The following is a 15,706-nucleotide window of genomic DNA, read 5'->3' as shown; positions in this document are numbered from 1 at the left end:
GAAGGTAAAAATAATGAATAAGGTTAAAACCAGGGATAATAGTGGAACTGTTTATTAATGTAAATAAGTGGATACTGATATAAGTAAGGAAAGTAAAGTATCCTGTTTTGTTAGTTAGAAAGAAGATAAACAATGCTTATATAAATAGGTAATATTCATAGTATATGTTCTTAAACGACAGTTTAAAATAAGGAGTCATATTATAAGATTACTACTGAAGATTTTAGAAAAAACGGACATATTAGTAAAAGTCAGAAATAAAACATCACTCTCTGCCAAAGAATTGAGGCTCAATACCTATAATAGCTAATATTTGACATCCCCTTTTTCCAGGATTTTTTTAAAGAAAACTATCGGGAGAACGATTGGAAAAAAAAGAAGGTAGAAATGAGATGGGAGCAGTGATTCACACTGAAGCAGGTAAAATAAATGAGTTTAGAGAGACCAGGAAAAGACTTAGGAGAAAAATATAGTTACAACTCCTATATACAAGTGCAACTCTCTCTCCATACAGATTTCACATACCTGCCCTAAAAATTACAGAAAGGTGCCTCATTCCCTTCAAAAAAAGTCCCAATCGAGCTGTATAATGTGGATAATATAAAGATTTTTAGGTAAGATTCTCTTGGTGCTATCTGTTTACATAAGAACTATAAAAAATAAGGGTTTCTTAATATGAGTTACTTGGAGAACTTATAATTCAGTTAATGAATGCAAAAGGCTCAGAAACAAAAAGTAGAGTCTGGTATGGCACCAATTTAGGAAAATAGACTACATCATGAGAATGTAAGTCTGAACATAGGTACGTTTCTGTTGTAAATGCAACGTCATCGCGGCGATAGCAATACTAAACAAATGTTTTAGTGTTTAGATTGTTTGAAAATGTATTAGGAGTATCATGTTTTATCAGTGGTTATTTTTGAAATTATTTTTGCGATCATTTTGAACCATCATAAAAATCGAGTACTTTATACAGAAATGAAAAATGTATGTTTCCAACCGTTTTATCATTTTTTTGAAAATAGTAAACATCTGGCCAAAGAAAATTCTTGTCTTTGAAAATCTGATATCTGTATATGACTGTCTGTGGTAATGGTATTAGCAAAGATGTAATGTACTGCAATCTGGATGATTAATTAAAATGGTATTTTGTTTTATCTAGAATAATGGCTGGATAATCACTTGTCCTGAGGAAGACAGAATAGATTGTCGAAACGCGTAGACAGACACAGCCAAGCTCACCTGTATCAGGATTATATGTGAAATTATTTTTTACAATAATTATTGACGAAATGTTGTGTTTCTCTTTAAAAAGAAGGGATCAGATCAATGGTTTTTATATTTTAATCATTTTATTAAGTATACTTTGTGTATTCACTTATCTAAATGGATTTATACATTTTTATATCATAATTAAAGATTATTTTTGATATCATTATTACTCTTTGCTCTATTTATATGTTGTTTGTGTGTGAATTCTGAACAGTTTATAACATGTTCTAGAGAAAAGCCAGATTGTTTCCGTTTAGTCTGCCTGGGTATATATATTGCACAAAAAATTGTTTCCCTGACCCAGGAGTCATATCCCAATCAGGGGGTCCTTGATACAATACACAGTAATCCTTGGAGCACCCCTCAAGAAGGGAAAGGGGTTTGCGGGGACAGGGAAAAAGAAAACAGTATTTGGTGTCACCTAGTGCTACGACCACATTAGCTGCATAAAGGAACAAGACTGTTACCTGTGGCCGACAATAATCTATATATTGTATTTATTTTTTATTGTTTTTATTCATTTAAAGTGTTGTCCAAAAATTTAAGACGCACTCAGCAAAGAATGTTTCATCAGAAACTTCACTTTCAAACCGGCATTTCATTCCAAATATTTTCATAGCCTGAAGCGTTTTAGAGCTCCTGCTCTTTCATCAGAGGCTTGCTAACAGTCCACCGCAGTAACACACCCTCTTCTCCTCCCTGCATGTTAGTAAGTAATTGCCCTCAGGTGGGCCTCCCAAGTGAGTTTCAGTGTATGTGCATGCTGGGAGTTGTGGTGTATATATATATACATATATGATATGTATAGGCGTGGTCCCGCCTAAGAACTGCACCGCCGACAAGAGCGCCATTAGCCTGCCCACAATCGGACCAAAAACACGAGACTGCGCAAGCAATTTTAGGGCAGAGGGCTGCCACCAAGGACCGGACCTTGGCTCGGCCCCCACACAACATGAAAGGCTGTTGACTGGGGAGAAAGGTTGAGTGAAAGCGCATACATCACCCACGGAAGGGCAGGAATACAGCAACCCCTAGGCACCACAGTAACCAGCATGCCCCATTCCTACCAACGCGGAGCCCACCAGGGGGCAACAAACAAGTGACTGACACCGCAAGCTGTTGTGAGTCCACGGGAGGAACCGAGGATGTTAGGCGGTCCTCTGAGGAAGGTCTATGTTAGACCAAAATATATTAGGACAAAGAAACGCCGAATAAAGCAAGCTTTCACCCACCTCCTTGAGTGCAGCTCAACTTTGTTCCGTAGGAGCATCCCTGTTGATATATATATATATATATATATATATATTCATGTGACCAAGGCCTCCTGTAGGCCGAAACGTTATGCTGTCTGTTGCAGAATAAATTACTCACAGAAAATCTGGGTCTCCTGTTTCTTGGCGGTGTAGCGGCTGGAGTCGAGTCCGTTTTGCTGCTTGTGGGAACCTGTGTTCATATATATATGTATATCCGGAAACATCCCTTCACGAAGAAAAGATCAGAGGCCACAGGGGAAAGCAGTGCAGGAACCCTTTATTTCATACACCCCAGCAGCGGCAGATGCATTTCGGCACACTCGCCTTCTTCAGTGCCCTGTGCTGTTATGTATACAACCCCATGGCGCTCATCCTGTGTGAAATACTTGCTGGTGCTGTGTCCCCTCCCCCTAATGATGTCGTCACACCAATAGGAGCACATGTCAAATTCAATGGACTCCAAGTCCCAGCAGGCACTGTCCTGGCGCTGCGAGGCTGGTGGCGTGGGGAAGTGGGGTAACTGTGGGTTGAAGCCAGCTCCAGGTGAGGCGGGTCGAACGTAGGTCCATGAAACAGCGGGAACCTCCCTGAGTCCCCATAACCGCAGCAGCCCGTCCCTTCAGGTGAGTTCGTGTGTGAGGGCGGTCAAATGCGAGACTGTGTGCCCCCTCGAAGTAGAATACCTCTGTCCACACACGACGTCCTGTCGTTCTTGGCGGTCAACGGAATTACTGATTCCTCAGTGTCCAACTGCTGCGAGCAGCAAGATGCCAATCTTTATTCCGTGACTCTTATCGCTGCAGGGCCATCTGGATTGCGCAACTGGCTAGCGCAATAACATATCCGGAAACATCCCTTCACGAAGAAAAGATCAGAGGCCACAGGGGAAAGCAGTGCATGTTAGTAAGTAATTGCCCTCAGGTGGGCCTCCCAAGTGAGTTTCAGTGTATGTGCATGCTGGGAGTTGTGGTGTATATATATATATACATATATGATATGTATAGGCGTGGTCCCGCCTAAGAACTGCACCGCCGACAAGAGCGCCATTAGCCTGCCCGCAATCGGACCAAGAACACGAGACTGCGCAAGCAATTTTAGGGCAGAGGGCTGCCACCAAGGACCGGACCTTGGCTCGGCCCCCACACAACATGAAAGGCAGAAAAATTATTGGTAACGGCTTACAAGAGCGCACAGCACAGAGTCCAGGTATAAGTGATAAGGCAATAAATCTATTAGGTGCTCTGGAAGAGGTGGGGGACTGGTTACCACAGTCTCCAAGACAAACCAATGGTCCAAACAAATACTGTGATCTTCCGAGCACTCAATCATATATCAAAGAGTCTTTATATAGTTTTCACTATATCTTTTAATGTCCAATCTTCTTTCCAATTCAATCCAATTTTCCTCAAAATGATTATTCGCAGCCAACGCACGTTTCGTCAAGTCCGTTTAGGACTAGTGACTTCCTCAGGGCTGCAACCCAAATACACACAATCAGTTTTGAATTACACTCATTAAAGGTAACAAAACAAAATACTATCTACATTTTCCAACATAAATTAACTATTAATCATTCTTAATAGTTCCATCTGACCTCAACTTAGGTCCAATACGTGTTTACAAGTATTAACACACTGGTTACATAAAGAAGACCCAACTTTACCAAAACCGTGTTGATCACATCATTTAAATGCAAAACATATACATTACAAAACATCACAAGCTATAATTGCATATGGGTCATATGCGAAATAATTTTATATGGGGTAAAAGGTTTTGGTCCCTGATAACACCCTTAGCTTACAGGTTCTCTGATATATCTCCATAAACCACCTGTCTAAAACTCACCTATTTCCAAATACGTGTCCACACTTAGTTTGTCCACATGTAGTAAACCCGATAGTTGTCAAGTATATATCTCCCCATCTGTAAATAAAATTGACAGATACTGCTGTCAAGTACTAAACACGATGTTAAACTAGTCAGGTAATAGCCAGTAGCTCCAACGTGGGCAATATAGTTGTAGGCAAACCTCTGATGACACTCACCAGATTGCAATAAAATTGTTTAACGAGTAGTCTAGACTCCAACATCCGAGTAGATTGTAATCCAAAATGTTTTCCAGTCAAGTGACTAAGTCACTACCTAAAGTAAAGTAACAGCGCAATCAGTACTCTAATTTAACATATAACGATGTGAGCAAAGTAACATCAAACTGCATATGTCTGTTCCATGTCTCTCACCTTGTACTTCTATATCAGCGTATCCCCTTTATTATATATGTCTTCTAGTCTCTCATATATTCTCACATAATTTGCCCACGTGTTCGTGTCTAGTAAGATAAAATAACAGGATATACTTGTAGACTCCAAAACCGCTATAGTAAATAGTTACAAAGTAATACTCATGTCGCGTGCTTACCATCAGTCAGTCCGAAGTATTCCGACTTTGGCGTTCAGCACGGGTGCCATCTTGGAGTGGCAATTTATAGTAAATAACACGGGCGCCATCTTTTAGTGTCCAATATCAGTCTTTAGCGCGGGTACCATCTTGGAGTGACATTATTAACTAATACATGCGGGCGCCATCTTATAATAGGTTTTGATTGACGTTGTAATATCCAACTAAAGTATTCAACGCGAGTACCAACTTCAAGTGTTATTTATGACCAGTATAACAGGCGCCATCTTATGAAGGGTACTAAATAACGTGAACCCAACGGATTCACAATAAACTCAATATCCCGTTTTAATGATCTCACTATTGTTTCGGACCATAATTATTATGTCATATTGTAGTTCTTCGTGATTGTTAATATTATTCAAATATTTGGACAAGTTACAAGAGAAGTTGGATTATCATTCTCTCAGTGTTATATAAATTATTGTAGCAACTATTCCTTGCTAACACTCTCTACAACCTGCAAGCCACAGGGGTCCCCAGGTATACCACCACCTTTCCCCGTAATCATCTTTACATAGCATCCATCAGATTTAAGTGTTCATCAAGAAAAGACAATTCCGAGAGATAGTAGGTTTAAAAAAATCAGAGTCAATTCTGTACACGACCCCCATAGGTCAATACGTCAGTATATACTAACTATGTGGGTCATTATACTTTCTCATCATGTAGAGTTATCAGTGTTGGGAGACATTTGTATACATAGAAAAAAAAGAGAACAAATGGCACCAAACATACAACTTATATTTTTTTCTACTGTTATCCCTACATTCTCAGCTTCCTAAGTAGAACTCATACTCATGGTCAACATTAAGACCACACTCAACCGCTTTGAGTCTGATCAACCAGAGTACCTCACGCTTCCTCAAAGCCAACAATCTATTGCCCCCTCGTGGGTCTGGTTTGATGTGGTCAATCCCATGATAGCTAAAGACATGTTGGTCCTTATTCTCAAAATTCTGAACAACGTGTGACGCAATTGGGTATCTTGTATCTCCATTCTTTAGGGCCCTAAAGTGTTCAGCAATTCTCTCTCTGAGCCTCCTCTTGGTACTCCCTACATAGATTTTGCCACACTTACATGAAATCACATATACCACATAGGCTGTGTCGCAATTTATAAACATGCCAATAGTATATTTACCAGAGTTATTATATTCAAAACACAGCATCTTCTTCATTGCCCATCTACATGATATACATCTTCCACATCTATAGAAGCCTTTGAAGCTGCTCAACCAATCTGCTTTATTTTGTTTAGTCGGGTAGCTAGGACTCAACAAGTTCTTCAGCGTTGTCCCTCTTCTAAATGTCACACTGGGTCTTTCATAAATAAACGGTTTCAAGTCATTATCTATACAAAGTAGGTGCCAATATTTGTTCAAGATAGTAAATAACTTAGAACTGTCCATCCCATAGTTGGTTATTAATCTAACCTTCTGATCTGCTGGTTTGCCCGCTTTGTTTCCTCTGATCAGTGTAGTCTCTCTTTTCACTTTTTTCACTCTTGATACAGCTTTAGTAACTACATTCTGTCTGTAACCTCGATTAAAAAATCTAGATGACATATCTACTATATTCTGTTCAAATTCAATATCAGATGAGCAATTGTGTCTGGCTCTAATTAGTTCACCATAAGGTATAGCTCTCTTCTGATAATTGGGATGACAGCTCTCAGCATGCAAGATCGAATTACAACTTGTGGGTTTGCGAAACATCCGACTTTGTATCTTAGCCCCTTCCACATACAACTCCACATCCAAGAAGGTAATCCTCTGCATGTCATAGGAAGTAGTAAATCTCAGATTACATGTATTTTCATTTAAATAGTCGAAGAAACCTTTAAGTTTTTCGACTGTGCCAGTCCATATCATCAAGCAGTCATCAATGAAACGACCCCAGTAGTGTATATATGGGGTCCACTCAGTTCCCTCAGGGCCCCAGATTCGCTCCGCCTCGAACCAACCCATGAACAGGTTGGCGAAAGACGGAGCAAATCTAGAACCCATCGCAGTCCCCAAGCGTTGCCTGTACCACTGGCCCTCAAATAAAAACACATTATTCTCCAATACCAATTGAGTCATCCGCAAAATCATTTGGGTATGGTCAAACAATTCTGCCGGTCTTGCACTAAGGAAATGGTCCAATGCACGTATACCCATATCATGATCAATGATGGTATAAAGGGATACCACATCTAGTGTAACTAATACCATGCCTTCCTCCCATACAATGTCCTCAAGTAAATTCAGTATGTGCTTAGTGTCTTCAATAAAAGACGGTAAATTGTACACGTATTGTCTCAAGAAGCAATCAATAAACTCAGATAGTCGCTCAGTTGGGCCACCAATGCCGGAGACAATAGGCCGCCCTGGCGGTTTGTCCCGGCATTTGTGGACTTTTGGGAGAGTGTATAGGCAAGGTGATCTAGGCGTACTTAACATAAGGTAAAGATATTCGTCATGATCTAACAATGTTTGGTCATACCATTGTTTGATTTCGCCATTAATCCTAACAATTAGGTCTGGAATAGGATTGGTAGTCAATTTCTCATAATACAAGATTTCATTGAGTTGGGAGTGGATCTCATTATTATAATCAGTAGTATTCAACACAACTATGTTTCCACCCTTGTCTGCAGTACGTATTGTTATTGCTTTGTTGTTAATAAGCTCATGTAAGGCCTCTCTCTCTCCAAATGTAAGGTTATCTCGAGGTATTCTAGAACTCCCTAATCTTGACCTATCCATTAACTTATCGATATCTGTACAAACCAACTTAAAGAATGTATCGATGGTGTTCCCTGGTATAAGCTGTGGCGTCCATTTAGACTTTCCTCTTAATCCACTCTCTTCCCTCTGAAATCTTGATATCTCAAGGTCCTCGATAAGTGTCTGCATGGTTACTGGATCATCTTCCCTCTCAGTAAGTGATAAAAGAAGTTGGGTGTCTTTCAATTCTTGTATCGTAATTTCACTAAGAACTTTATTAGACGACTGTTTGTATTTCACTGGTACATTTGCAAAGTGTTTCTTAATTTTCAGATTTCTTACAAATTTAAAAAGATCTATTTTAAGCATACACCAATCTAAATTCGTAGCTGGACAAAAACCTAAACCTTTTTTAAGAACAGTCACCATATTATCAGACAATTCACAAGACGATAGATTGATCACTTCTATGTCACATGCAATGGGCTCATTATTAGTTGTCATTGTTTCCACGATCTCAGGCTCCTGATTCTTGCCCCTGGATCTCCTGCCCCCCCTACTGCCTCTCCTTGTCTTTTTGATTGTATATCTCGGTTTCTCAATTCTAAGTCCCGATTGCCCTTCCTTAGTCTTTGGACCTCCCCAAAAAAATTAGTATTCTCAGTAGTCGGGACTAGCTCTGGAGCATCTCCATTCTCACTACTGGAAATCACTGAAGATGCATCAGTATCACTCATCACAGGGGTGCCACCACTTGTTACGTTAGAGGAATCTTTTTTTACTAGATAGTCAAATCTCTTTGCAAAGGTATAGACCCGTCCTGTATTATAATCTCTCTCGTCCCTCTTAAGTTTATGTGCCTTCCTTTGCTTAATCTCCATTTGTAAGGTATTTAGTTTCTCATCTAAAACCAGATAATTCTTAACAGTAGGTTCTGGCAGGTTCATCTCTTTTATCTCTTCCTCAATTTTACTAATCTCCACCAGTAATTTTGCTATCTTCCTTTCAGCGTTATCGATAAGAATCTGTATAAGATTTCGTGAGCTATTGTTTAATTCCTTTTCCCAAATATCATATAGATCTGGTTCCAAATCCTCATAGGTCGGTATTGTGTGTGATCTCAAACCCCGTGGAATCCTATTTAATGTCAAATATTGTTTTAAAGTGGCAGCATCCCACCATTTACTTAGCTCGGTGCGTTTTAATAGTTCAAGTTTCACGAATTTGGCTCTAAGACCTTCTTTCTTGGTACCTGCCGGAGGTCCAATAGCTTTCCTAATGGTACCTCCTGCAGCCAAATTCCCAAACAGCGTCTCAGCTTCCTTATCTCTATTCATTGTTTAACCTCAGCGGCAGCTCTAACACCACAAATACAGAAAAATTATTGGTAACGGCTTACAAGAGCGCACAGCACAGAGTCCAGGTATAAGTGATAAGGCAATAAATCTATTAGGTGCTCTGGAAGAGGTGGGGGACTGGTTACCACAGTCTCCAAGACAAACCAATGGTCCAAACAAATACTGTGATCTTCCGAGCACTCAATCATATATCAAAGAGTCTTTATATAGTTTTCACTATATCTTTTAATGTCCAATCTTCTTTCCAATTCAATCCAATTTTCCTCAAAATGATTATTCGCAGCCAACGCACGTTTCGTCAAGTCCGTTTAGGACTAGTGACTTCCTCAGGGCTGCAACCCAAATACACACAATCAGTTTTGAATTACACTCATTAAAGGTAACAAAACAAAATACTATCTACATTTTCCAACATAAATTAACTATTAATCATTCTTAATAGTTGCATCTGACCTCAACTTAGGTCCAATACGTGTTTACAAGTATTAACACACTGGTTACATAAAGAAGACCCAACTTTACCAAAACCGTGTTGATCACATCATTTAAATGCAAAACATATACATTACAAAACATCACAAGCTATAATTGCATATGGGTCATATGCGAAATAATTTTATATGGGGTAAAAGGTTTTGGTCCCTGATAACACCCTTAGCTTACAGGTTCTCTGATATATCTCCATAAACCACCTGTCTAAAACTCACCTATTTCCAAATACGTGTCCACACTTAGTTTGTCCACATGTAGTAAACCCGATAGTTGTCAAGTATATATCTCCCCATCTGTAAATAAAATTGACAGATACTGCTGTCAAGTACTAAACACGATGTTAAACTAGTCAGGTAATAGCCAGTAGCTCCAACGTGGGCAATATAGTTGTAGGCAAACCTCTGATGACACTCACCAGATTGCAATAAAATTGTTTAACGAGTAGTCTAGACTCCAACATCCGAGTAGATTGTAATCCAAAATGTTTTCCAGTCAAGTGACTAAGTCACTACCTAAAGTAAAGTAACAGCGCAATCAGTACTCTAATTTAACATATAACGATGTGAGCAAAGTAACATCAAACTGCATATGTCTGTTCCATGTCTCACACGAGACTGCGCAAGCAATTTTAGGGCAGAGGGCTGCCACCAAGGACCGGACCTTGGCTCGGCCCCCACACAACATGAAAGGCTGTTGACTGGGGAGAAAGGTTGAGTGAAAGCGCATACATCACCCACGGAAGGGCAGGAATACAGCAACCCCTAGGCACCACAGTAACCAGCATGCCCCATTCCTACCAACGCGGAGCCCACCAGGGGGCAACAAACAAGTGACTGACACCGCAAGCTGTTGTGAGTCCGCGGGAGGAACCGAGGATGTTAGGCGGTCCTCTGAGGAAGGTCTATGTTAGACCAAAATATATTAGGACAAAGAAACGCCGAATAAAGCAAGCTTTCACCCACCTCCTTGAGTGCAGCTCAACTTTGTTCCGTAGGAGCATCCCTGTTGATATATATATATATATTCATGTGACCAAGGCCTCCTGTAGGCCAAAACGTTATGCTGTCTGTTGCAGAATAAATTACTCACAGAAAATCTGGGTCTCCTGTTTCTTGGCGGTGTAGCGGCTGGAGTCGAGTCCGTTTTGCTGCTTGTGGGAACCTGTGTTCATATATATATATATATATATATATATATATATATATATAATTATTATTATTTTATTTTTTTTAACCCGGTTATGTACAGGACTAGAGTACATAACCGGGTAGACGCGGGTTAAATGTTCGTAAGGATGTTATGGGATCTATGATATGTAAGATGATGATTTGAGACGTAAAGAGGAATATGTATGATGTGCAACCTTTCGCGCCATTACCTTTTAAGGAAGAAACTTTGTTTATATAGTCTTGTACGAGGTGGAAGTTGTTCTAAGTAATCTCTCTCTCTCTTCCTCTCTTTTTCTCCTTTTTATAAAACATGTTTTACAATAAATACACTATATTGAAATTTCTCCTACATCAAAGTTTTTTTTCAGATCAACAATGTGTTTTGTGCAAAAAACATGTATTAATATCTGTGGGTTTGTTATATTTACATAACGGATTTTGGCTAAAACGTTTGTAGGCAGATTCGTGTACTTAAAATGGTTGGAATTTTAATCAAGAATCCTAAGCGTGAAATGTATATACATAATAATTGTCCTGCAGAAGATGGTTTCTATAATTGTATCTACCAAAATAATAAACATATATGGATCTAATATCCAATGATGTGCAATAGACAATGCTAGCAAAATATGTATTTATTTATATTTTAAATGTACGGATTGTTGTGTAGTTTAGCAGTGTGCACGACGCCCACATAAATTCTGTCTTATTATATGTGTCTATAATTTATTATTATGTGTGTTTATATTTAATAAATGCTATATTTTGTATACTGGTTTATTCTATATGTGCGTGTGACAGTACATCAGATTGTGTGCATCTTTCTCCTCTAAACAGTATGTTAAGATGGTAAGTAGCTATCAATATGTACCTGTGAGAGTATATAAACATGAATATACGGTTCTATTAGTACCTGAGACAATAGGTTAAGATTCTGTATAGCTGTCCATATGCTCCCATTACAGTATATAAGATTTTGTATACAAGACTGTGTATATCTTTTTTCTAAATGTATGTATGGCACATTGAAGCTGCGAGTGGCTGCCCTACGTGTTCTTTTCTACAGACTCCTAGGCCTCATTCACAAAAAAAGTTAGAAATCCGCACCCACAGGTTTCCACCCTCACTTCTGATCTCCTAGAATTCATAAAAAAGAATTCCAGTGGGACAGAGGCAGGTTGCTATGCGTTTTCCTGGAAATATTCAGAACATTCAAAGTTCACATGTTTAAAATATAGACGTGTCTTGTTGCAGGAGAAAATCTTCAACTGTTTTATTATTTCATGATGAAGCCACTACCTTTACACTCCCACCTATTTTTGTAGTGTTTTGTTCCTTGGCCCGCCATGCAGAGAGATTTACTCCTGCCCTTGATATGAGTAATTTGCTGACCTTTCCCAAGCTGGACAAGTATTGAAGATCCATTTGTGAATGGAGTGGAACTTCACAAACTCTACAGGCATTCTGTTCCTTTTCACTTCAGCAATGCTCGTAGATTTCCTGACACAAAAACATCTATGTCAGCTAATCCATTTACAAGTGTCAAACTAACCTTTTTGCTTAGTAAAGTGGTTTTACACTCATAATGACAACAATTGCAAAACTGGTTCCAGGCTGAGGTGGTGCATTACCGGCGTACAGCTGCCATTTCGCTGGGTTTCCCCCATGAATATTGAACCCACAATATTGATGAAACAGAATATGGAAAACATATTGAAAAAGATTTTCAATACATAATTCCACATGTATGTACCTTTGTGGTACATATATCTTCAAGGCACCATTTATTTGTAGTTAAGGAATAGTAAATCTGTACTTCCCTATATGTACTTACCTTTGGATGTTTTGTCCCTTGAAATTCTGTCCTCGGTATTCTTCTGTCTCAATATTGTTGGTATCAACATTCAGTAGTACAACCATTTCACTGCCTCCCCTCACACTCAGTCCATGCAGGTTCCCTACCTTGGCCCACACGTGCGAGTGCGGGTGTGAAGGCCGCGGCCCAGGTCCACAGGAGGGGCAGGATGCATGCGGTATTCATATCTCACCTCGCCTCTGCTGGGGTCTGTTCTAAGAGTGTGGTGTGCACTTCAAGATGAACTGATTGCTAACCAATCCGCGAGCCTAAACTCAGAGCAGAGATAAGGATCTCTGCCGCGGCGTCACTCACATGCCCTACTTATTACACGATCTCCCTCGGTCACTTTCTTCAGCAGCCTTTTCTGTCTCCCCAATTTTACCCTCTCTTAATAGGGACTAATAATACCTTGAAATCCCTTTTTAGTTTTTGTAATCGTATGAGTCTGAGGTATAGTGGTTCCTACTCTCTGTACAACATGTGTATCCATGGGTGTCACTGGTGTATGGGGTTCTGTGGGGTAGTGTCATGTCTGTGCTTGTTTTGTTCGATTATGTTGTACTAGTATCATTGAGACATGTTTGCATTAATGTATATGCATTCATGCGAGGGCCGTTCAGGCCTTGATGTACTAAAAACCAATAAAATGTGTTATTAAAAAAAATCCCTTTATTCGTTTTGTGTCATTTTATATCTTCTTTTACATCCGTCCTCTCTTGAGGATTTACCTCTTTCTCCGCACCACATCGTCATTTTCAAGTCTCCTGTTGGAGTTTTCTGGCCTTCCTCTTTCTTTCCTTGTTTGTCTCTATCGTTATCACTCTATCTCTGCATCTCTCTATTTCTGTGCCTCTATATTTATTTCTGCACCTATTTCTAGATCTTCTCTGTCTAGGTATCTGACAAGCTCACATCTTCACCCACTATCGGCACACCTTCTGCCAGGACACCATCAACACTGGAGATGAAGAAAAGTGCTCACAATGAGCAGGCATTGTCTCGACTTCTGGATTTGTCAGTTCAGAGCTATTGACTTTGCCAATGGTTTTTGCAAAACAGTTCTTTACAAAGTAAGCACTGCTCTGGCATCTATACAACAGTGAAATGATATACCTCTTAAATGGTTCTGTTACCAGCTCCCTGTTCTGTTGAGTATATGAAGCAGACCTTTCGTGAAGCTGAAATACAATTAGATATAAGAGACCAATGTAATGCTGAATTAACTCACTCCCTATCATTAAGATAACTATATCTCTCTCTCTCTCGTGCGCTCTCTCTCCGAATATATATATATATATATATATATATATATTCGGAGATATATATATATATATATATATATATATATATATATATATATATATCACCAAAAGTCCAAAAGATAAAGCGCGCTCTCAGGACAAACGAGGAGTATGCCAGTGTCTGAAAAGTGCTGTTTATTCACATACAGCACTTTTCAGACACTGGCATACTCCTCGTTTGTCCTGAGAGCGCGCTTTATCTTTTGGACTTTTGGTGACATTAAAAAGCCGGAGTAACTCCGCCGGCGTGCACGCCACTTTCCTCGGGTCGGAGGGATCCAGAAGGAGTAATTTTCCGTTGGATATATATATATATATATATATATATATATATATATATATATATATATATATTCACTGAAAAAACCATATTATTATTATTATTATTATTATGTTTCTTATATAGCGCCTGAATCGACCCCCGAAGGGGTATCTCCACGCTTGCCTTGGGAACCCGTCCTGGCTTTTCCCTGTGAGATAGCCCCTCCAGGGCATCCCCAAGGTGAAAGCCAGGCATCCCACCGCAGGGGGGCCCGTTGTGGAGATTAAGCAAGCTTAATGCCCAGAGTTGCAGAGTGTGAACCCATGATTAGGTCAGGCACCGAAGCGAGAATTATCGAGTCCATGGACATTTGAGCTCAAGACCCTGCCGCGTCGGGAATTGAACCCTGGTCCCGGGTCTGACCTCTGCTTCAGGGTCTGCCTGCTCTAACCAGTGAGCCACACTTCTCCACTAGGTTATAGACCATATATGTCATTTGAGATGTCATCAGTGATGTCATCAGTGATGTCACTGACCATGTCATGAATGATGTAATATGTGACATGATCAGCAGTGGATTGCGGGTGCGCGATATATAGTTAGTGCAACTAACTATATATGGAATTTCAATGGTTTTGTGTGAGTAAAATAAGGTTTTTTAAATGCTAATTCCTAACTATATATGGTCTATAACCTATGGTTTTTTCAGTGAATTTTCAAGGTTTTGTAAATGCTAATTCCTAACTATATATGGTCTATAACCTATGGTTTTTTCAGTGAATTTTCAAGGTTTTGTAAATGCTAATTCCTAACTATATATGGTCTATAACCTATGGTTTTTTCAGTGAATTTTCAAGGTTTTGTAAATGCTAATTCCTAACTATATATGGCCTATAATCTATGGTTTTTTCAGTGAATTTCAATGGTTTTTTAATAGCAAATATCATACACTGTCGAATGTCAAGTACGTGGTAAGTAAAAACATTTTCGTGTTTATGCACACTGATCTACTTTGAATGCTGCCCCCCACCCCTCATTTCTATTAGGAGTACTCTCTCTTTGCAGATAGTGAAGGGTAGTTAACGCAGGCCTTTGCCCCCGTTGTAATCCGTCGTGCCTGCTTCTCTCTCCATTTGATTGATTGTTCTCTTTGGTTCATTCTCTATTTACAAACAAGCACAGAGTCACAATACTCTGTTTAGTCTTTGCAGATAGCGAAAAATCGTGTAAAAAAACAAAAGGAATCGAGCAAAATCAGTAGGCCACTAATGGGATCTCTTTTTGACCTCGCTAAAATAGAAACATTAGGAACAACCTGTTGAAAATAGCAATGTGTATGTACATAAGCGGCGTTCATTTCTGTTCACAGTACCCCTTGTTGATTGTTTGAATCGAGCATTGAATTGTTCGAAGTTGGTTCTCTTAAGGATCTTCTCTGCCTGCAAACGAGGAAGAATAGGAATATTCTCTCTCCCTTTGCAGATAGTGAAGGGTAGGTAACGCAAGCCTTTAACACGTCGTACCTATTTCATTCCTCATTGATTGATTGATTGTCCGAACATTGACTGTT

At 39.5% G+C, this 15,706-nt stretch overlaps 1 protein-coding gene across 4 annotated transcripts in view; it reads right to left on the bottom strand.

Annotated features, from left to right (window-relative positions):
- The window catches only part of LOC144799961 (uncharacterized), a 128,845-nt gene extending 116,077 nt beyond the window's left edge, over positions 1–12,768 (bottom strand). For 2 of the 4 annotated variants that reach the window (XM_078671598.1, XM_078671599.1), the window contains exon 1: positions 12,678–12,768. In XM_078671598.1, the coding sequence (XP_078527724.1) occupies positions 12,678–12,745 (68 nt within the window). In that variant the 5' untranslated portion in view covers positions 12,746–12,768. Of the gene's footprint in view, positions 1–12,549 lie in introns of all 4 variants that reach the window. The other 2 variants (XM_078671600.1, XM_078671601.1) reach the window with 2 other exon arrangements.
- Between the last annotated feature and the right edge of the window lie 2,938 nt (positions 12,769–15,706).

This window comes from Lissotriton helveticus, chromosome 12, assembly GCF_964261635.1.
Source record: "Lissotriton helveticus chromosome 12, aLisHel1.1, whole genome shotgun sequence".
NCBI lineage: Eukaryota > Metazoa > Chordata > Amphibia > Caudata > Salamandridae > Lissotriton > Lissotriton helveticus.
Note: the sequence above shows the minus strand (reverse complement) of the source record. Positions and strands in the feature narration are given on the sequence as shown.